The 24,007-nt window shown below is 43.9% G+C and overlaps 2 protein-coding genes across 3 annotated transcripts in view; one reads left to right on the forward strand and one right to left on the reverse strand.

The window, feature by feature from the left end:
- Positions 1-7,894, forward strand: part of GEMIN5 (gem nuclear organelle associated protein 5) — a 50,671-nt gene extending 42,777 nt beyond the window's left edge. The window contains exons 25-29 of the mRNA XM_018571114.1: positions 176-436; positions 2,010-2,172; positions 3,134-3,554; positions 6,321-6,411; positions 7,527-7,894. Coding sequence (XP_018426616.1) covers positions 176-436; positions 2,010-2,172; positions 3,134-3,554; positions 6,321-6,411; positions 7,527-7,706 — 1,116 coding nt within the window. The 3' untranslated portion in view covers positions 7,707-7,894. The remainder of the gene's footprint in view (positions 1-175; positions 437-2,009; positions 2,173-3,133; positions 3,555-6,320; positions 6,412-7,526) is intronic.
- A 10,778-nt stretch (positions 7,895-18,672) lies between these two features.
- The window catches only part of CNOT8 (CCR4-NOT transcription complex subunit 8), a 29,597-nt gene continuing 24,262 nt past the window's right edge, over positions 18,673-24,007 (reverse strand). For both annotated transcript variants that reach the window (XM_018571110.1, XM_018571109.1), the window contains 2 exons: positions 21,702-21,812; positions 18,673-18,929 (listed from right to left, as the gene is read on the reverse strand). In XM_018571110.1, the coding sequence (XP_018426612.1) occupies positions 18,789-18,929; positions 21,702-21,812 (252 nt within the window). In that variant the 3' untranslated portion in view covers positions 18,673-18,788. The remainder of the gene's footprint in view (positions 18,930-21,701; positions 21,813-24,007) is intronic.

Here is a 24,007-nt window from a genome sequence, read left to right on the forward strand (position 1 = left end):
GGAGAAAGGATTTTTCGAGGGAGTACTGTGATCTCTGTAAGAGGTCTTACCATACTTACCATGATAAAATATCTCTGAGGCTGTGTTTACTTCAGCAGTTATTGCCAAATCAGACCATCGCATTCACAGTGTTACTGTTTAGTTTGAAGATATTTACACATGACTTGTTTTACAGGGTCAGAGACTGCTACTGTGTACCAACGAACTTCTGTATAGTCATATTGCTGAGAAGACTGCCATAGATTGGAAGACACTGGCCACCCCATGTTTTCATAATTGGGCTGGCAGTGACAGTGAGGACACTTTCATCAGTAAACTCACAGGAGTGTGGCAGAAGGAGTATGGAGTGTGTACAGCGGATCAGTACACTGAGGCCTATCAGCAACTGTGTTCATCTGAGAGCCCTCCAAGTACTGCTAATACTACCCCAAGACAGGTAATGGACCGCTTGTTTCAGCTAGCCTTAGTATGATGGTCATGCTTGGATTATGCCGAAGTAGTATTAGATGACATAGGTCAGATTTAGATTGATTTTGCAGCGGTATTCAAGCATAGGCGCAACGTATAGTAAACCTTTTGTTGATTGCTTTGTTTATCCTGACTCTAGAAGAGTACTGGGATAAATACTTTATAAAGCCAAGCTTCAGGCAAATAGCTAAATACACAGATGCAATACATATATGAGAGTTGTTTTATCTGCCAAAGGATTTACTTTCACAGGTTTCTTCCCCACCAAAACACTGTGATTGGACAGTGAAAAGAGAATGCAGCAGACCTGCAAGCTCATCTCGGTCAGTCTGCTTTCTCCTCCCATCAGAATCCTTGATGTACTGTAGCACACTTGATTGGCTCCTGGTGCTGTTTCTCCCTGAGTTCTGCTGTACAGTACACTACAACAAGCTGATACCAAGCCAAATTTGAATACATACACTGGCTGCATTGAACAAAAAAAATACATTTAATGTATAACAGCTGCTTTGATTTGTGCCTTTTATGTCTGTCTGGAGTTCAGCTTTAAATCCATCATGTAAAGATATAGCACAGGTGCAGTTCTACCTGGAGAAGGCTGTCCACCGAAACTCAGTGACTAGGTAAGAAGGGCATTAGAAGCACTGAGATACCCTCAACATCACTCCTGTTACATAAAGGAAATTGCATCAGGGTAACCTCAGGAAATCAAGAGATTTATGACAACTCTGGAGAAGCTGGAGAGATCCCCAAACATCCCTGGAGCCCATATTCTGCACAAAACTGGGCTTAAGGGACTGTGTCACTACCTTCATTTGTTTTATTAATGCTCCCTGTAAAAAAAATAGAGCTTTATTACTTAACGGTCCCCGCAACCATCCTGCCTATATTCACTCCGTTGCAAATCTAAGCTGGCCAGAGTATCTTAAGCATCCATTACACTTCTGAGAGTGTTGAATGCCTGCATCCTGCACTGTGCACTGTTTTTAGATGGCACTTTAACACAGGCATTTAATATAACCTGATGCAAATTCCTTTATGGAACGGAGTGATGTTGAGGGTATCTCAGTGCTTCTAACAGTCGGGCACATGTGATACGTGCCTGTCATACATGTGTATGTGGCCATACAGCACTTCATTGTGTCATACCAGAGCAGGAAAAAGCTCCTACTGCCATAATGCCATTGGATCGTCACTCTCTGTTAGATGTGCGGTCAGTTACTGAGATGTAGATTAACAGACAAACATACACAAACTACAGATTCTGGACTGCAAACTAGCTTTTCTTATCCATCGGGGGGGGGGGGGTTTGGGGTAACGGAGTTGCTTTAAAAGAAGAAACCGTTAAAATGATTTGGTTTGACTAAATATTTGTCTAGCTTTCACATTAAAGCAGAGGTCTTCTCTAGGATGTCCAGTGATGAAATTGTTGCAAGCCAGTCAATGCTCATAAAATTAGATGGAAAGAATTCTTAAAGCTGTAAAGAAGTTTCCATTCAATAAGTATCGTTGCTGATCTTTTCCTGTTTTCACCCATTCAGCTGCTCCACCACATCTCGCAGGAGGTGGCATTGTCTGCTCTCAGTTACCTCCTGAAGAACTGTGATGAGGCTGCACCTGCCTTACTTCGCAGCCTCTACAGATGTCAGCAAGCTGGACACTTCACTTTAATGCAAGACATTGCTCGACTGCTGCTTCCACATGGTAAGGGCCAGGAAACGGGATGTTCAACTCATGCTGAGATTGTGATCCATAATTTACCATGAGTTCAACCACAGAGAGTTTAGCTTTACATATCAATAAGTTAACCACAGAGAGTTCAGCATTATGTTTCAATAAATTAACCTCAGAGAGTTCAGCTTTATATATCAGTTACCACAGAGAGATCAGCATTATATATCAGTAGCCACAGAGAGATCAGCATTATATATCAGTAACCACAGAGATCAGCATTATATATCAGTAACCACAGAGAGTTCAGCATTATATATCAGTAACCACAGAGAGTTCAGTATTGTAAATCAGTAACCACAGAGAGATCAGCATTATATATCAGTTTCCAGAGAGAGATCAGCATTATATATCAGTAGCCACAGAGAGATCAGCATATATCAGTTACCACAGAGAGATCAGCATTATATATCAGTCCCACAGAGAGATCAGCATTATATATCGGTAACCACAGAGAGATCAGCATTATATATCAGTTTCCAGAGAGAGATCAGCATTATATATTAGTTACCACAGAGAGATCAGCATTATATATCAGTAACCACAGAGCGGTCAGCTTCATATATCAGTAACCACAGAGAGATCAGCATTATATATCAGTAACCACAGAGAGATCAGCAATATATATTAGTTACCACAGAGAGATCAGCATTATATATCAGTAACCACAGAGCGGTCAGCTTCATATATCAATACTTAGCCACTTGTTCTGAGAAGCATACAATGGTGGTTCAGTACAGAGCAGCACACGGTGGACATTTTCATTACTGAAAGGAAGCTCACTAGACTTTCTATACAGTTGCCTTTGTCATCCAGGTTTTTCTTGGGCCCCAACCATACTGATTGGACAGATTTGTGTGGAGTTCACCTTTAGGCCTTGACAATGCCAGTCCTAACACCTAGAATATTCTGTTTTCTTTTTTTCATTATTCAGGCTGTGAGGAGCTAAGGAGTAACCTCAATCCAGACAACAAACACAGTTCTGCTGCTTGTGACAGTCTCCAGGCGTACTTGGCTTATATGAAGCTGTATGAGCTATGGTGGAGTTGGAACATAGGCCGGACATCACAGGAGACCAACATAGAGACCTGTGTTGGAGTAGAGGAGGACGTCTCAGGGACCGGAAAGGACATTCCAGAAAACATGTCTAATTTCAGGGTGCTATTTTCAGAACTGCACGCTGGCTTCCAGAATGCGCAGCGGGAAATTGCAGATGTTCAAAGTGCCCTGCGAGAGATGATACAGCAGCATCAGAGGAGCCAGCAGATCCAAGATAACTCTCTGGAGCTAGAACAAGACCCTGACACATCCTCAGTCCCATCTCCAGAGAAAGGGCTCGACAGCAGGAGCCAGATGTGAGTAGAGGCCTTCTTTATTATTGGTGGGCATCAAAAAGCACAGACCTTACATTAAATCAGCATATGATCTTTGTTGCGCCCTCAGCTGTGAAATGCGTAAATACATTTCAGTGCTCAGCAAAGCTCTATGCCAGTTTGAAGGGAACATAGAGTTCCTGCTGCTCTGGCCATGTAATATTTGATGACCAGACATGCATAGTGAAGTTACAGGAGACCTCAGTGACTGTGAGGATGAAACCAGGAAGCAATTTCTCACTATTCACTCTTCTGAGGCTCCTCAAAGAAGGCAGATTAATATATTTCAACAACAAATATGATATATACCACAGTGCCACTAGCAATGTATTCACATGTATTCCAATCACAAAACTGAGTTACCACAGAGAGATCAGCATTATATATCAGTCCCACAGAGAGATCAGCATTATATATCGGTAACCACAGAGAGATCAGCATTATATATCAGTAACCACAGAGCGGTCAGCTTCATATATCAATACTTAGCCACTTGTTCTGAGAAGCATACAATGGTGGTTCAGTACAGAGCAGCACACGGTGGACATTTTCATTACTGAAAGGAAGCTCACTAGACTTTCTATACAGTTGCCTTTGTCATCCAGGTTTTTCTTGGGCCCCAACCATACTGATTGGACAGATTTGTGTGGAGTTCACCTTTAGGCCTTGACAATGCCAGTCCTAACACCTAGAATATTCTGTTTTCTTTTTTTCATTATTCAGGCTGTGAGGAGCTAAGGAGTAACCTCAATCCAGACAACAAACACAGTTCTGCTGCTTGTGACAGTCTCCAGGCGTACTTGGCTTATATGAAGCTGTATGAGCTATGGTGGAGTTGGAACATAGGCCGGACATCACAGGAGACCAACATAGAGACCTGTGTTGGAGTAGAGGAGGACGTCTCAGGGACCGGAAAGGACATTCCAGAAAACATGTCTAATTTCAGGGTGCTATTTTCAGAACTGCACGCTGGCTTCCAGAATGCGCAGCGGGAAATTGCAGATGTTCAAAGTGCCCTGCGAGAGATGATACAGCAGCATCAGAGGAGCCAGCAGATCCAAGATAACTCTCTGGAGCTAGAACAAGACCCTGACACATCCTCAGTCCCATCTCCAGAGAAAGGGCTCGACAGCAGGAGCCAGATGTGAGTAGAGGCCTTCTTTATTATTGGTGGGCATCAAAAAGCACAGACCTTACATTAAATCAGCATATGATCTTTGTTGCGCCCTCAGCTGTGAAATGCGTAAATACATTTCAGTGCTCAGCAAAGCTCTATGCCAGTTTGAAGGGAACATAGAGTTCCTGCTGCTCTGGCCATGTAATATTTGATGACCAGACATGCATAGTGAAGTTACAGGAGACCTCAGTGACTGTGAGGATGAAACCAGGAAGCAATTTCTCACTATTCACTCTTCTGAGGCTCCTCAAAGAAGGCAGATTAATATATTTCAACAACAAATATGATATATACCACAGTGCCACTAGCAATGTATTCACATGTATTCCAATCACAAAACTGGAAAGAATTGGGACCCTTTCACGTGGGCTGATCAGGAAGGGATTCGTGCACAGATCCTGTCCTGATCACAGCAGTACAAAGCGGATGTCACTGCTGTGACTTCCGTGTCCGTACGTTTTTTTTTTTCCTCCATCTTGCGATGGAGGAAAAAGCTGCAATTACCAGACCCCATGCCAGTCTATGGGGAATCGGATGTAAACAAACGTGTCCATTAACATCTGATTACCCCGCGATCCGGCACGATCCGGTCCGGGGAAATGGATCTCTGTTTGTTTTTCTGGACCCGGCTGGAGTCAGGGGTAACTGGGCGTAAATGGACACCCATCCATAGACTTACATTGGGCATCCGATGGGGCCGGCCTAAAAAACTGACAGACGGACCCAATCGGAGAGGTCGTGTGAAAGGGGCCTTATACCTCATTTAAGATCTATACACAGGCAGATTTTTCTTTTCTGCCTCTGTGACCAACCGAACACCCAGAACTCCTAGTGAGGTCAAAGCTTTTTTTCTTGCTTTCTGGGTCATAAACATAAAGGTTGCACTGTCTTGTTGCTCCGCAAACCCTTCCGCATAGTATGGGGTCAAAAGAGCTATATATGAGATTGGCAAGTGGTTCCTTTATAATGCCATGTCTGTAGTGTAAACTGGCAATTATAGAGGCCCAAGAGAGACAAAAAGAAATGATTTGCATGTCTCCATCCTCCATCCTCAAGCTCCATCTCCAGCCAGAACCAGCGTAGAGCAACAAAGTGTTAGAACTCTTGTCAGGCTGTCTATCGCCGTCTGGGGATATTCACCCTCTCTATTTGTCCTGATGATCATTGTCCCCCAGACAGAAAGTCATGGGAAATCCAAAATGTAACCTTGTCACTGATTCATGAGAGGAGAAATCAGACAACTGCTTCAGTGACAACTGCCAAGAGGGGATTTCTGCTTACTTGGAAGAGATTTCTACTCGCTTTCTGTTGTGGCGGAGAATCTCCCCTGTGGGACAAAGACGGCAAACAAAACTGACATCTGTTTTAACCATTTCTTACACTGACTTTCCAAAACTAACACATTTTTTGGCTATAGATGAACCTTAAATATGGATACATTCGGATTTACGGTGGTATGTGAATACCCGGATTTAAAAACCGTCTGCCTATACTTCTGATCCTTTTTATAACTTTAATGGTTGTACTGGGTTATTGATAGTTGTATCACTGATCACTGTCTGTTCCCCCAGCTCTGCCCCAAGTCCAGTCACCCTGGCTGAACTGATGAAGAAACTTTCCTCTGCAAACCATAAGTTAGCTGAATATCCAGAATATTTAAAGGTAAGATCTGTGCAGCTACATAAAAGTAGCACAGCATGCATGTTTAAAGTCTGAACTGGTGAATGAACAGTTTAATGCGACTCTGTCACTATAATAAAGCTAAATAAAAACCAAGAAGAAAAGGAAATCTATTGCAGCTTAAAGGAGAATTATGAGGCGAGTGATTTTCACTCAGCCTCATAATCTGAGCCGACCTGTGACAATGAGACTGTCACAGGTCGGCTCAGTAGATCGGGAAGTGAGCGAACACATACCGTCGCTCGCTCACTTCTCGATCTATCCGTGCAGAGAGCAGTGACTGTCACTCACGGCTCCCTGCAGGGATTCCCCTGTCCGATCCTCCAGCGTTGACTGGCGAAACGGACGGGGGAGCGGCCGGGCACAGCTGGCACTGCCTCTGGGTAGGCAAAGCCAGCTGTCAATCCCGCAGCTGGGTGGATCCAGACAGCATTGTCGGGATCCGTCCCGGCTGTAGCTGTGGCTCACGGTATACTGAGCTTTGGGTCACGGGACAACGCTAGTTTGTGTTCTCCCGTGACCCTTAGGAAACTTTATAGTTCTCCTTTTAAAAGTCCCCAGATCAGGTGGCTACATATGTAAGATTGTTTTTTTTCTCTAGGAAAAACTTTATTTTCATCTGGTGTCCCTGCCATTCATTTACTTCCTCTCCTAGGATGAAATTACTCACCATACTGTATCTGAGGATGAGAAGTGTTCTCACTCTAAGGTGGGCCTACAGAACACCCCCTATCTCCTCCCCTGCATCACATGGGTTGTAGTAGTTCACAGATAGCTGGGAATAGCGCTAAATCAGCAGAGAGCACAGGAAGTTTTCAGAGATAAGGAGAGGGAGAGGTGTTCTATTCTGTAGTCCTTACATACATCCCGTACAAGATAACACTGCAACTGTATACTGTACATATGGTACTTGAGTGACCGTTGTCACCCTACAACAGGAAGTGTTAATGCAACCACCACATCTAAGGGATGGTAAGCTGCAATATGTGACATTTTTGTTCTTGGGTGTAGATAAGCTTCAACAATCAGTATTAACTGCTTTTATTTTCAGGCTCAGTGTGAGTTTTGTGTTACAGTTGCCATCTTTTCCTTCACAGGTCTTGCCATTTCCAGATGTACTGGAGAGCTGTCTGGTGCTACTTCACTTCCCTTCTGAGTTGACCTCTGAATTAAAGGCCCAAGCAATAGGACTCCTACAGAGACACAGCTCAGAGTCACCTGATCACTACAAAGTGGCCAGAAAGTTCCTCCCATCCTCATCATCATCCTCCTCATAAAGGCCAAGACCTACAGCCTAGATCAGGGCTGTCCTCAGCTTCCAGCTCTGCAATAACCACCTCACTAGTGCCACTGGCCAACAGCTGCCTTCACTTCTACCAGAAGCTGCAAATTGCTATCATGAAACAGTATTACACTCACTGGGCTTCTAATCAACATGTCTGAGTGGAGGGCAATCTGTGTCGTCCTTTGCAATCGGATTCTCCCTTCCTTCCTTCCTTTCTCCCTTCCTTCCTTTTCTCCCTTCCTTCCTTTTCTCCCTTCCTTCCTTTTCTCCCTTCCTTCCTTTTCTCCCTTCCTTCCTTTTCTCCCTTCCTTCCTTTTCTCCCTTCCTTCCTTTTCTCCCTTCCTTCCTTTTCTCCCTTCCTTCCTTTTCTCCCTTCCTTCCTTTTCTCCCTTCCTTCCTTTTCTCCCTTCCTTCCTTTTCTCCCTTCCTTCCTTTTCTCCCTTCCTTCCTTTTTCTCCCTTCCTTCCTTTTCTCCCTTCCTTCCTTTCTCCCATGCATTGAGAGGCAGAATCTAGCTGCTATGGGTAACACAGAAGCTCTGAGCCAATTCTTCCCTGGAAATCACTGATAAATGACGCCCAGCATGGTTAAACCGGTGCATGGGATCCACTTTCTTGGAAGCCGGACTATTTGCATTTGCTTATTCCTGGAGATATCTGGCTCCTGCGATCTGCCAGCTTTGCTGTTTGCACTGCAGTATAATGCCAAGGAAACCGATTTACGTTGCTGTTTTCTAACCATGTTTGTTTTTGTATTCAGAAAGGATATAAACCCTACATGATATGTGAAGTTTTTGGGTATATTTAACTTACACCTGTCATGTAAAAAATACATACTGGCATTGCTGACCTTGCTGGCTGTTGTGCTCACTGGCTTTACTACTTTGACTCAGAGACCTGGAAAAAAATCGTGAAGGTCGGAGGTCCTTACCTGAGTGCTAGGATCACAGCCAGGTTGCTAGCATTTTGAGGAGGAGCGGTCAGCAATGGCAACCTCTGTCTCTCTAGTACACCTATTCTTTATGTGTATCTGTCATGCATACTCATCCATGTATTTAAAACCTCAGAATGCAGCTCATCCAATCAGGATTTACTCCATTTTAGATCAATTTTTAGCCGTTCCTAATGAAACGTTTGACCAATATGGGGCCTCCAGTGCAAAATGTCTTAAAGAAAACTATCTTTCATGACTTTAGCAGCTACTCATAGTCCAGAGGTCATTTGACTAGTACAGATTGTAGAACATGTAAGAAAGAATAGAATTGGTTGCTGTGGACAACCAGAAGGACATTTCACACGGTGTTGGCACATTGGATAGGTAACAAAGATTATATATTACAATATCTTACTGTGGACTCATTGCCTTGGCACACCACGGACAGCCATTGTAGACTATACCAGTGTTGTGTTCATGAAAAAGAAGTCATGTTGCTTGGGTAGAAGACACACTCAGAGTAGACCAGCCTCTTCTGACATCATTGTGGCTAAAAAGGGAAGACTTGGCCTGTGAATTCATTATGGACCAGTGACAATGGTTGAATTTTGTGACATTACCATGTACAAAATTGCTGACACCACAAAGTATGCACCTTGAAAATACAAAAAATGACGGCCGTGGGGAGGTAGGTTTGAGTCATGGAAGGATTGAGTATAGGACACCCATGTCTACTAACTTGCAGCTTTGACTTGAACCTGTACTGCATTTTAAACACAACATTGTTAGCCTATGTGAAAAGACTAGACTGCCTTAAATTAGTGTACCACACAAGTGTTAATGGGGCCCTAAAAGTTCAAAATGGGGCACCGGCCCACTTTAAAGTGCTGGAATGAAGGTGATTTCAGTGATCTGTCTATACAACTTGTTCAGCCATGACAGGATGTAACAGCTAGAGGATCACAGGGCCCATGCACATGACGAGTGCAATAATCCAACACATCATGTGTTAAGGTGTGCTGAAGTAATGCAGCCCACCGCATGTACGCCAATGCAGTGTGGGTGCATTGCACGCTACTGTAACATTGTGCTGGGGTGCCATTTGGAAATAAAATATATCTAAAGCCAAAATATTTTTATTTGGATAGCATAAGGAAGGGGGGGGGGGGGTGCCATCTGTCTCTTATTTCACTTCCTGTCCTGTAGGCTCAGCAGAAAGTGAGAGGATGTTTTCCATGTGAGGGAGATCTCCTCTTAGACAGTTGTCATGGGAGCGGTTGTCCAGCATTCAAAGATTTTGCCCTTTTTTTCCAGTTGTGGTGGCAACTCAGATTTGTAGATGTAATCTCGCTGTTTTTCCCGGTGACATTGGTGATTGGGACCATTAGAGAGAGTGAATCTTCCTAACAGAACGCAGGTGGGTTCTAACTGGGGATGCACCGATACCGTTTTTTCTGTATCCAGTTAGAGTACTGATATTATTTTTTTTCTGGTACTTGTCGATACCGGAAGTACCATTAAGGAAGCCAGGTGGCGTGTAATGACTCGCCACCTGACTTCCTGATTAGCAGGGAAGCCGTCTCCATGCTTCCTCTTCACCAGGTGACGAGAAAGCATGGAGCCAGATTTCTGGCCCATTAGAAAACTGGGGGGCATGTAATAAATCGCAATCAGGAACCCAGCTGCACGTCATTCACAAGTGACGGGGGAGCATGGAGATGGCTTCCTGGCCAATCAGGAAGCTGGGCACCGTGTAATGATGCGCTGCCCGGCTTCCTGATACCGGAAGCTCAAGTGTCGGGCTAGGCATCGGAGCATTTGGAAATACTCGGCACCGCTACTAGTATCCGTTTTGTTGCATTCCTAGTTCCAACCCCTCACCACTCCAAATCTAAACAAGAAGTTTTGCCTTCGGTTGTACTTTAAGGGCACCACACAGCTCATGCGTTAATGTTCCAAATGTATAAAAGATGGGAAGGGGACCAGGAGGACTTTGATGGTGCAGATCTGAAGGTCATTAGGATAGTAATTATAAATCGAACATTTACCTCTGTCTGAAATGCATTTCCTGGAGTTTTCCTTTAAAAGCCGTCCTTCATTGTATAAGAAGAGGTGGGCATTGAGATTGTATATACTGTAGAGCTGTCAGAACCTCCTTTGCTCTTCTAGAATACATGTACAGTGTATGTCTGCTGTAATGTTTATCCTTCATTTGCTAAAGCTACATGTACCAGGTCTTTTTCTATTATACTAGATCATAAAGAAAAGTGTGTTTGCACAAAATAATCATTTGCTGTCCTTTTGAGTTACTTTTTTTTTTTTAATTAGAGGCCAGCGTTTAGGCCCTCCCAGTGCTCTGTCCTGGTTAGGTGCCAGCCTCCTAGCTATACAGAACCATAGTATTCTCATACTGGCCAAGTCATTTCTGCAAGTAAAACCTACAGTTCTATTCACTGACGGGTGAAAGGTTTGGAGAAGTGAACAATCTAGGCCAAAATATCTGATTTGCTCACTTTCCAGTTCAGCCACCTTGTCCTAGATTGTTCACTTCTCCAAACTCTTCACCCTTTAGTATTGCTAACCTGTCATGTATGTATAATGGTCCTCCTCCCAGGCTTGTTTAATAAGCGAGTGTACTGCCTAGGCACAGTTAACATTTTTGGATGTTGCCTAAGACATAGCACATCTTCATGTTGTTCAGTTCCACTCTAAAGTATTGAAGCCAGAGGATCAGCACAGCAGTTAGGCAAGTAGCATTTGCAGAATGAGAAGTCACCAATGGGAGCCTCCATCTTTCTGTCAGAAATCTTGGTGTCAGAGTAGTAAACCTTTTGGTACAGTAGTGCAAAATCATCAAATACCTTTTTGTTTTCAAGCTGAATGCAGATGGAGAGATATCTCTGTGTTCATAGGTCAGAATCCACAAGTGACTTTTAACCTACCCTAAAAAAATGTGATGCATCCCCAATTGATTTGCTGCAGTCTCCACACAGCAGTATGATGGACTTTGGATGAGGGGGTGTCCCCATAATGAGGCAGTCACGTGAGATCAAGGTGTAGGAGCTGGACATGAAACATGCATGCATTGCTAAGGCTGGGTTCCCACCTAGGCGTATTGAATATGCGCGTTTGTTGTGCGTTACCGCAGATCGCGGTAAAAAAAACACGCGACAAACGCCCGTTTCCGTGGGCTACTTGGCTGTATCCCAATGGAAACGCGAGACCAAAACGCCCCAAAGAAGTACATGTACTTCTTTGGGCGTAGGCCGTTTTGTATCGCGTTTGGACGGGTGGAAATACGGCAAGGTGTGAACCAGACCCATTGAATACAATGGGATTTAGATGTTTGAGCGTTTTGTAGAGCGTTCGTCGAGCGTTGAACGCGCTACAAAACGTTCAGGTGTGAACCAGGCCTAAAATCATCCTGTCACAGAGCGGGGGATTCAACCTGAGCATGTGCTGTTAGAATACATATGACCGTGAAACTGTAAACAAAATGATTAGTAAATCCCAAGACATAAGTTGACTTTTCCTGTGAAAGTCAAGTTTGGTACCACCCCCTACTTCCTACACAACCTAATATGGAGGAGTAGGAGGTGGCAGAAGATTAAGTTCAGCCATCTGTATCTGGGTAAAATAATAGCTGGTGATCCTGCCATGAAAATACCTTTTCCTGTCAGCTCACAAATGGGTTAATCCTGCCCTCCTCCCCCTGTGCTGCCATGGAGCTAGACAGGAAAGGAAAATTGTGGTAAGTATGGAATTAAATTTTCCTATTTTCTTCCTCTATTTGTGCTCCTGTGTTGTCACCCGTCACTTGGTTTTTGTTGGAGACTATTTCAGCACAGATGCATCACATGGTATCAGCCCTGCCTTCTTCATTTCTGATCGTTTACACAGAACACAGTCCTCTTCTCAATGCCCAAACCCTCCTACCTTCTCCTCATCGACATAACTTCCTGTGTACAAGGAGGGGTTAGCAGCTCACAGGATTTCTGGCAGAATCAGCGGGTATTTCTTTACTTAAACTGATATATTAAAAAACACTTTTAATGGTATATTTAACAGACCAAAAGGGAGCAGACAGGAGAAGTTCATGAATTGTGTTTACATACATTTTACCATCCGCTACATGCAGTGATAAGCTCATCTCACTAATGTTTTAATCACCATGCGTCTTGTGCTGCTTCTCCCTCAGTCTGAGCTCTGCTGCAGTGGGACTACAAGATACCGATACCAAGTCAAATGCAAGCACTTATACATACAAAAGGTAGAAGAAATGTTTTTAGCATGAAAGCTGTTCTGAGGAAAGAAATCTGCATAAATATAGTCTAAGGCAGCCCTCGTTCACACGAGGCTTTAAAGGGCTGACTGCGGATTTTTGGAGATAGAAGCCAAAAGCATGGAAGGAGGCTCCGGTCCACAACACCTCTTCATCCCAATGTAAGACCAGAGGGGGAAGATGCAGGCCAAAGTGCCTAGATAAGAATACACGCTTTGCAGAGCTTATGGTGGCCAGAAAAAGGATTCCAATAAGTTGGGAAAAGGGTAACATTTTTATAAACACAATAGAAGCTGAGGGCACTGAGAATCAAATTTATCACAGCGATCACAGAAGGTCGTACCAAAGGACTACATCGGGTTTCCCATTCAACCTTAAAACAAAATCATCACGAAAGGGTAGATCAGAGGTCCTAACAAAAGATCTCAAGCATTAGAAGTAGCACTGGCAATACCCAGATGTAAATATTGATACAGACCTAACTGAAAACCATTTAGCATTCCCACTAAGTAAGTCCTGAGGAGAAAGGTTCAGTCCTCGCAATAGGCAAAGCATTCCATGCAAGTGCGAACACAGCCCTAGTGAAAGGTAGACTTCCTAACAACCACAGTGAAGGACTCACTGATTCAGAAAGACCCTAATCACCCAGGACCTGGGTTACACCAGCCACCAAGTCAATGATTGTGAAGCAGTATGTTAAAACGATTGGCACTAAAGAGCAAAACTGTCAGGGAAATCTCGCAAAGCATCCGCAAGGACTCTGGCAGGTCAAAGTACCACAGCCGCATGGGCCATGTAGAATTAGGAGGATCACCAAAGAGCCCTTCTTCCCAATCCAGCGGGGCAGACAAGGCAGGGGTAACAGAAGGATGGAAAAGGATCAGGCTGTACAGATCCCAAGGAGCTACCCTGACATAATTCAGACTGAATCACCCTCCAGACAGAAGATCCAGTGTTGTAGGGACGACCATATCATTCAGAAATCCAGAATGCAGAGTAGGGAACCAGATAACATCAGACTCAAAACTTCCAGTCGAATCGCCGTCAGGCAGCTCTAGGGCTGTAGAAGTAAGACAGTGGAAGGGATGAAACTGCTCTGGAGAAGGGGACACTCTGCTTGAGCTGGGCCTAGGACCTGCCCCAGTACTCCACTCGATTATTCAGATCTAACGGCAACTTTTGAAGATTTTGCTTCTAAGCAAAACACCTAAAGGTCTGGACCAAATGTAGAAAACTAGTCTGTGAGCCAGGACAGGAGGGAACATTCGCTGGCAGTCAAACTAAAAGGTAGGGCCACAAACTGGCAGCATCATAGACCCACAGCAAAGTGTGGTCAACATAGATGTGCTGGACAGATGGAGGAAGGCAAGTACACCACCTTGATGAACACAGAAGGAAAAAAGACTGATAAAGGGAATCCATGACAAACCAGATGGATACTATGCAGATATTCTAGGGCTAATGAAAGGCATAACAAAAAGGACTGGCCTGCTGGCTAGGACGTAGAGGTTTAGGGTCTGTACAAAGGTGGATCCAGGCTTAAGTCTGGCCTCATGGGAAGAACCCTTGGAGAAACAAAAGGAACTCTTCTGGGCCTCAAAAAGGAGGATATATTTTCTAGAGGACCATGGTTCCTTTGCTGGGGAATAAGTACTCCTACACCCCATGACATTGTCAAAGAGGGAGACCAAGGGAGCTCCAAAGGACACTGTCCCTCAAAGAGTATCTGCAGAATTGCGTGTACAGGTCTGTTCCATGGCACAAAACTCTAAAGCCAATGCTACATGCAAGTTTACTGATACAGGAATGATGATGGAAACTGAAATACCAACTAACCCATTTATGCAAGCGTGCAGAGATGACAGTAGGGCTTACAAAACTCAATACATCAAGTTAGGGAAGCTATATCTGCATTCATGTGACCAGACCATCCCCCAATGTGTGGCCATCTAGCCTCAAAGCCACAGAAAAAAAAACAAGTTCCAGCAATGATCATGGAATCTAGGAGCACTGGTGCAGCTGCCCAAGGAATTTCATAGCACTATTCAAGTCAGAACAGGCAATCACGAAATAAAGGAGTTGTACATCCACAATACACATCCAGAGTATTGTGCATACTCTGGTATACTGAAGTATGATTACAGCATTTCAGAAGTGTCAAAGACTTTTATTGACAATTACATTAAGTTTATGCAAAGAGTCAATATTTGTAGTGTTGACCCTTCTTATTGAAGACTTCTGCAATTCACCCTGGCATGCTGTCAATCAACTTCCAGGCCACATCCTGACTGGTGGCAGCCCATTCTTGCATAATCAATGCTTGGAGTTTGTCAGAATTTGTGGGGTTTTTTGTTCACCCGCCTCGAGGATTGAGCACAAGTCCTGAACGAGATTAAGGTCTGGGGAGTTTCCTGGCCATGAACCCAAAATTTCGATGTTTTGTTCCCCAAGCCACTTAGTTATCACTTTTGCCTTATGGTAAGGTGCTCCATCATGCTGGAAAAGGCATTGTTCGTCACCAAAAACTGTTCTTTAACAGTTGAGAGAAGTTGCTCTTGGGAGGATGTTTTTGTACCATTCTTTATTCATGGCTGTGTTCTTAGGCAAAATTGTGAGTGAGCCCACTCCCTTGGCTGAGAAGCAACCCCACTCATGAATGGTCTCAGGATGCTTTACTGTTGGCATGACCTTTTCTTCTCCGGACAAGAAGGTATTTTACAGATGCCCCAATCGGAAAAAGGGATTCATCAGAAAAAATGACTTTACCCCAGTCCTCAGCAGTCCAGTCCCTTTTGCAGAATATCAGTCTGCCCCTGATGTTTTTCCTGGAGAGAAGTGGCTTCTTTGCTGCCCTTCTCGACACCAGACCATCCTCCAAAAATCTTGACCGCACTGTGCGTGCAGATGCATTCACACCTACCTGCTGCCAATCCTGAGCAAATTCTGCACTAGTGGTGCCTCGATCCCGCAGCTGAATCAACTTTAGGAGACGGTCCTTGCACTTGCTGGACTTTCCTGGATGCCCTGAAGCCTTCTTCACAATTGAACCTCTCTCCTTGAAGTTCTTGATGATCCGATTAAAAAGGTTGATTTAGGTGCAATCTTAGTAGCAGCAATATCCGTGCCTGTGAATCCCTTTCTGTGCAGACCAATGATGACTGCACGTGTTTCCTTGCAGGTAACAGAGGAAGAACAATGATTTCAAGCACCACCCTCATTTTAAAGCTTCCAGTCTGTTATTCTAACTCAATCAGCATAACAGACTGGTCTCCAGCCTTGTCCTCGTCAACACTGATACCTGTGTGAATGAGAGAATCACTGGCATGTCAGCTGGTCCTTTTGTGGCGGTGCTGAAATGCAGTGGAAATGTTTTTTGGGGGATTATTTTCATGGCAAAGAGGGACTTTGCAATTGATCTGATCACTCTTCATAACATTCTGGAGTATATGCAAATTGCCATCATACAAACTGAAGCAGCAGACTTTGTGAAAATGTATATTTGGGTAATTCTCAAAACTTTTGGCCAGGACTGTAAGGCTACCCTGTCCACGGGGTGACAATGCTGCGGTGTGATTTCACTGCAGAGCAATAAGTGTCGCCATCCTGTTAAATGAAGAGGGGAAAACTTACAGACCTGCTGGCAGGATCTACAGGTAAAAAACTAGGGGACTCCGAAAAATAAAAACGTCTGATTTACTGCTAGTGACAGACTTCATCATAGATGTCATTTTTTATTTTGCCAATAGATCTACTTTAAAGCAGAATTGGGATTGGTAGCCATGGCTTTCAGAACACATCTGCATACGTTCTAGTAGGGAAGATAATAAAAGCCTGCTAATGACGTGAAAAATAAAAAACGTACACATGCTTCGCTTCACTAAAAAAAAAAACGAAAAAGAAACATCTTTATTTTACAAATTTAAAAACATAAATAATATTTACACGTGTTTAAACTCCAGCTTACGACAATGGACGCGGGTTACAAAACTTTGGCTGGCTAAAACCGCAACTGTAGCAGCGAACAGTATCTTTCCAATGCTTTGGCCATTCTGAATTAATATTATTATTTTATATTAAACAAGGACATCACGAGGAGTGGGGGCAGTGCTTGTTCTCATCCTTGTGGCTTACAAGTTGATACACATATAAAAATAGAACACAATTTACAGTAAAAAAAAAAAAAAATAAAGGTTTTAACGCCATATTCCTGAGACTTAAAATGGCAGAGGGGAGACCTTCCGACCTCAAACGTCTTATCCATACAATAAAAAAAGAAAGATAGTTCTGAAGATTGAATTTCATGGCCTACAATAAATAGAGTTCCGTTACATAATAGATAGGCTTCTTTTCTAAATAAATTAGAGTTCATTGCAATTTGCGACTGGCAGACATGGCGTGTCCTTCCACTTTAAACTGGAACACAATAATTCAATGTAAAAGGTAATATACCTTCCATAAAAACTGCACTCAAAGCTAAATCGTAAGTCTACCCAAAACTTTTTTCATTGTAACTGGAGTGGAGTCCGACTTCACATTGGGTCTTTACTCTCACAAAAGGAGATCTCATCAGATTCCTTTAATGGCCATGGCAAAGAGAGTTGGGCTTCTCAGCCAAGCAACCACTGTGCCTCCAAATATTCCTATGCATGCAGAATAAATGAGAACACAGGATCACTAGAGTGTCCTTCACAGGAATAGAAGGAAAACCCCAGTTAATAATAACTTACATGAAATGACTGTCTCTTCTCCCAAAAACAAATTCAAGCAGCTGTATTCTATAACAGAAGGAGAAATACTCAGCTCTCTGGCAAATAGTGAGCCACTTTATCGCTCTCTTTTAGAGCTAGCATCACCCCAGTGGTTGGTCCCACCAGCTGCTACGTTGCTACCGAACTCAACGGTCATCTGGGGGAACCATGGTAGCCAGCGAGGGACATGCTATCAGAAACACCCGGAAGTGTCAGATACTAGCAATGCTTCTAGCTGTGCAAGAGAGCAAAGAATGAACTCACCACCTCCCAGAGAGGTAAGTACTCTGTTCAATTCGCAGGTACAGCTGCCTAATATATGTTAGAGAAGTGACAGGGTCCCTTTAAAAAGCTGCCTTTCCAGGATGAATGTCAACAGACTTTTTTCCCACAATTCGTGAATAAACTGTCGATATGATAAGAGTCCAGAAAATAGGACAGAAGTAATAGAAAAAAGGTACAAATTCTATTTTGCTCTTAGAAACCAATTATATTTGTTTTCTATACCTAGCCTGAAATTCATTCCAATATATAATTCTGGTTTCAATGTCTCCTTTCCTCCAGTTTATAGATCAGATTCAATACTTTCTGAATGAAGAGCTTACGATGTTAGGCCTGCAGAAATACTGGTCTGTCTAAGCCTGCTTTAGCCTGGCAGTGCTGGTATAGGACTTGTGTTACTAAAGGAGCTTGGTTTTGGTGGCACCTATGAGGACAAGCACTGGCCTGGTCCAGGACTGATGTGTCAGTCTACAGCGTGTAAACCATCCGCGCCGAAAGCAATGGAAAAATACACAACTGGAGCCGAATGCTAAGGTGTCACTAGAGGTCGGACCCCATGTGGCTCGTCATTGGTAGAAAACTGGATGGTCTAGAAGCGGTTTGGCTGTCTTTTTTCTCTCCATAAGATATTCATCTCTTGGCGTAAAAAATTTAAAACAAAGAAAAAGTGACATGTTGGACAGAAAGTTCATACAAGCAGTCACTCCTATTGATTTTTTTTTTACTTTTCAGCTGGTTCCAAGAGTTGCTATTTGGAAGCTGTGCGGAGGATACGGTGGAGAGGATCAGACGTGGAGAATGGAAGTCAGATGACCCCATCATGGCCATCTCATTGTTGTCCATTGTTGATGAGAGACATGATGCTTATTTTTTCTTCTGCCTCCTCGTTGGATTTTGGAGCCACTCCTGTCCCTAGCCCATAGAGGCGTCCACAGTACTTGGCATCATCGATGTGGTCCTCAAAAAACAGCTGTTAGGGAAAAAGACAACAGGAGAATGATTCCTTTACTAACAGCTTGAAGAAAAAGGAATGATTCTGGAATTTTCTAAACAATGGGCATTATGTATTAACAAACAGAGGACCAATGGTGACCTAGACAATCCCTGCAGGTCTTTAACCACTTCCGGCCCGCAATACGTCTATAGATGGCGGCCTGTTACAAGTGGTTAAAACAAGAACACGGCTGTTCTTGGTACGGCTTTTAACAGTAGGCGATTGCTGTTAATGTACAAGTGATCGAACGTCTGTATAGCCGCCGTATCGTTTGTACCGTGCGGTGGCGGCGCGCCCCCCTCCCCCCCGCTGTTGTCTTCCCTGGGCACCACTGTCCCCGTGCGGCGCCCGGGAGCGGCTTGGCGGGTCTCCCTGCAACAATCGGAGAGAGATTCAGCGGCTCCTCCGATCACTGGACCCGGAAGTGATGTGTATTACATCACTTCCGGTGTCACTGTACACAGTCTCCGGCTCTTAGAGCCAGGAGATGAAGCTGGGGAAGCAGATCTCTGCTTCCTCAGCTTCATTGGGGTCCCTAGGTGACATCAGGGGTCTGAAAGACCCGTCTCCATGAAGGAGGACCTATCACACCCTATCTGCTATTACATAGGGGACTCGTTAGCCCCCTATGTGATTGCAATAGGGTTAGTGTAGAAAAAATAAAGTGTTTAAAAATTAAAGGCACATAGAAGAAAAATTTAAAAAATGGCCAAAAATGTTTTTACATCCCCCGCCCCCCACGTGCACGCACATACACGCGACGGTGCGCCGACGTGCGAAAACGACAATTGCGCTACACATGTTACATATGGCCACGAATGTCGGAGTGAGAGCAATAACTGTGGGGCCATCAAATCACTGTTAGCACTAAACTGATGAACGTTAAAAGCGTTTTAAGTGTTCCCTATGGGAAATTTGGGGTATTGACTTTTTTTGCAGCTTCACGGGCGAACGCAATTTTAAGGCTTGAGATGTTTGGTATCCATTTACCCGGCGTGATCCCATCTTTCATATTTTACCAAAAAAATTGGGTATATTATGTTTCTGAGCACTACATTTTAATTTAGTTTATTTTTTCCTAAAAATACTGGTTTGATAAACATTTGCGCAAAAACCGTGCAAAATAAAAAATTGCAACTAGTATTTTTTTTTTTTCTACAGGGCCTCTGCTTACAGAGCATATATCATTGTTTGGGGGTCTGAAGCTGTTTTCTAGCCAAAAATTTATATTTTATCATCATGTGTGTGCAAATTAGTAAGAAAATGCCCCGGACAGCAAGTGGTTAAATAAGGCCAAAGGGTGCACCTAGTAAGTTCTACAACACCCCCAGGCCCAGATGGGTGTGGGCACTGGGACACGTGCTCAGTTTGACATTCAAGGTCCTTGTATGTGTGCAGAAGTGGCTAACAGTCCTTTTCCAAATTTCAGATTCTAAGCCCGGCTACAACTACCGCAGGGGGAAAAGCAGATTAAGGAGATCATGCAAATTCAGGGCTCCAACTTTTCTGGAATAACTAGTCTCTCCTGTTTTGCAACACTTTTGTACACGGCTCATGATAAGACTGCAGGAATATCTCCCATGTACAATCTCCAACTAGGACTAAGCCTGGGTTCACAACTAGGCGTATTGCAAAAGCGCGTCTGTCGCGCGGTTTTTTTTACCGCGATTCGCGGTAAAAAAGACACGCGACCGTCGCGCGATTCCAAAGGCTACTTGGCTGTATTCCAATGGAAAACGCCCTACAAAACGGCCCAAAGTAGTGCCTGTACCTTTTCAGGCGTGGGCCGTTTTGTAGCGCGTTCGGGACGGGCGGAAATACGTTGAGGTGGGAACGAGTCCATTGACTCCAATGCAATTTATATTTTTGAGCGTTTTGTAGAGCGCTCTTCGAGCGTAGAACGCGCTACAAAACGTTCAGGTGTGAACGAGGGCTTATTGTTGGGAATATCTCTGGAGTGTTGAAAGGACTTCATCCCATTATCCAACAGACAACGGAGTTTCACACAATGGTGAAACCAGACAACAATAAAGCCAAGTTTCCATGACAGCAACGGGTCATGAGGCATCATCCAGTGGTCTGTAGTACCAGGACATACCGCTATTTTTCATGCAACATGCCCAAAATTATTTTTTTTAAACTACGTGCAATAACTAGGGCTTCATCACCGCCTAGGGTTACCCCTAAAAAGCTCAATGATTCTATTGACCTACTAAGGGTCAGACTAAAGCTGGCCATACACCTATAGATTATCTGCAGATTTTCTATGGTCAGATGGAAAACTGGAACAGATTGGAACTAAACTGTGTGGATGGAGGAACCTCCCACTGGGCCAAGCTTCAGTATCTTGCTAGTCGGCCCTGCTGGCTGTCAAAACACCTGAACAATGCCTGCATCCAATCAGATTGCTCAGGTATTTTGACAGCCAGCGGGACCAACTAGCAAGATACTGAAGCTTGACCCAGTGGGAGGTTCCTCCATCCACACAGTTTAGTGTAGATGGAGAAATCTGTTGCACTTTTTCCATCTGACCATAGGCTGATAGAAAATAATCTACAGAAAACCTATAGCTATATGGCCAGCTTAAGTCTAGGCACTGGTGAAGACTGTACTCTAATTCACCATGTTCATAGATTGGCATAGTACCAAATAGTGTTACATATAGCGGAAGTGTTCAAGTGTTGTATTGCATGGACAAATTCTGATGCGGCTTAGTACATTAAGTCAGATTCATATGCAGGAGCTCACCTCTTTCATCCGGAAGAAAGCCATACCGGTCAGCAGAGAGTCCGAACCAGCCTGATGCTGCCTACCAATCCTCTGCAAATCTAGCTGATCAGCCACCTCTTGCAGACCACCCTGTGTGAGAAAGATTTCCGTTACAGACACAATACAAAAGAACTCCAGTTGAAAATGCTTTTCAAAAGACAACAGTAAAAAAAAATATCTGAAAAAGATTCTGGTTGCCATGGGCTACAAGATCAGGGAACATTTACATATTTTCCCATCACAAGGCTTTGTATGAGCCTCATATACCATTTTATTCATCTGAACCTCAGACAAAACTTTCTTCCTGTTTATGGATAGAACAGATGAAGGATAGAAGCCCTGTCTGATATAATTGTTGTTTGTGATATTTTCCCTCACGTCCTGTCCACATGGCAGGATGTGACAGGATAGCATCAGTACAGAACTAAAGGCAAATCTCAACAATGGGGACACAGGCGGTAGTAAAGACCAGACGAAAGTTGGGTGTTTCCTTCTGTGCGAGTAATAACACATTGGGGGTCTGCCTGATCTCTGACATTCTTTCTGAACCTCGTTACATCCCCAATGACATTCAAGGAATACGTTAAACAAACAACTTTAGGCAAAGTACACATATCAAGAGTACACAGTGTCAAACAGTGCATTCTACTACAATCCAATCAACCTCGGGCCTAGAGAGAGAGACTTGTGAAGCTCCAACCACAAGGCCACCTTCTGACAGACTGTTGGCAACAGTATTTAACTCTATTACTAGAGATGTAATCTCAGGAGCAACGTATTGTGAGTTAGACTCACTGCCATACAAGTGCCTGTAACTTTTCAGCCTGCCCCCTCTGCCCAGGTAGCAGAAGGAACATACTACAATCAGACTATTATTGGAACACAATGACAACCTGTAACTTTTACATTCAGAACAGTATTGCCCGGATTAGGTTTTCAAAAGTTAACCCCAATGACACTGCACCTCTCATAAAGCGGACCTTTACCCAGGGCTCACAATTTCAAGTCCTAAGCTACTAGCCAGGCCTTAAAAGTTATTTGCCAACAATTCCATTCCACTTGGTCAAACAAAAAATGTCGTGGATTATGGTCCATGAGAAACTTCACAGCATCCTCCAAGATACTAAAAAAAGCTTTGAATTGACCTGGACCCCCTGGTTGTTATATACAGGGGTGCTGGAAACCGGGTAATTTTCATTGAACAATTTATATGGAATTCTTCTCTGGGGACTATGTTTAATGTTTAAGTAGATGTTGGGCTATTTGATCGGGGATGGAGCTACTCTTTTCGGACTCTTAAGCTGTTCTGCGTCCTTTAGCATCTATTTCCTTTCCCTTTATGGTCTGTCTTTTCTTTTTCATTATGCTCGCACACGTGAGCTGTTTAGTGCATTGATGTTGGACAGAAAGTCTTCTATTTATATAGATATGGAGGAGATCATAACAAATGTTTGCTGCAGACATAGGCAGATCCCTATGCCAGATATTCCTCTCACTTGTTTTTGCTGATGGGGGATAAATTGGCAAGAACAGGTGGATAGATATGATCTGTTTTACAGAACTATTATATATTGTGTGTATGGCTTCTAGTCATCCCCCCCTACTACTTGACTATGCTAATGTGGAAGAATCTGAAATGCAATTGTATGCTATACTGATTGTGCATCATGTGCTATTTTATTGTTTTATTCTACTTTGGAAAATTAATAAAATACTTTGAAAGGTAAAAAGTTATTTGCCACCAGTTGCCCCACTTAACCCCTACCCCGCCCCGGCCTTAACTCCGCCAGGTCAACGGTGTGACGCAGAGTACAAAGATCAGTAACAACGCACAGTACAGAAGTCAGTGGTGCAATGCAGAATACAGAAGTCAGCAACGCGACGCGCAGTGTGGAAGTCAGCGACGCGCCTCAGAGGCCCGGGGGGCAATTGCCACCCTGCCCCCGGGCCTAGTCCGCCCCTGGGTCAGACTAATCCAGCACATTATTAATAAGAGTGCCCCACTCAATTTGACCACAAGCGAGGGGCATACTGAGTGGAACAATTCAGATTAATAACGTCCAAAAGATGTGGACTGGGAGGGGGGCTCTTTAATACTGCTCTGTTCACATTGCTGATCGTTCCCTCTCCCTCCTCCTGACCGCTGCAGCTTCAGAGCGGCCTGGAGGAGAGAAGAGGGAGTGATAACAGGTGTGATCAGAGCCACCTCTCCGAGTGCCCGCTTCGTGGAGCTGAAGCGGCCGGGAGGGAGAGAGAGGGATCGCAGAGAGCTAGTGCGGGCTCTG

The sequence above is a fragment of the Nanorana parkeri genome, unplaced genomic scaffold, assembly GCF_000935625.1.
Source record: "Nanorana parkeri isolate BGI_ZX_2015 unplaced genomic scaffold, ASM93562v1 scaffold1681, whole genome shotgun sequence".
NCBI classification, from domain to species: Eukaryota; Metazoa; Chordata; class Amphibia; order Anura; family Dicroglossidae; genus Nanorana; species Nanorana parkeri.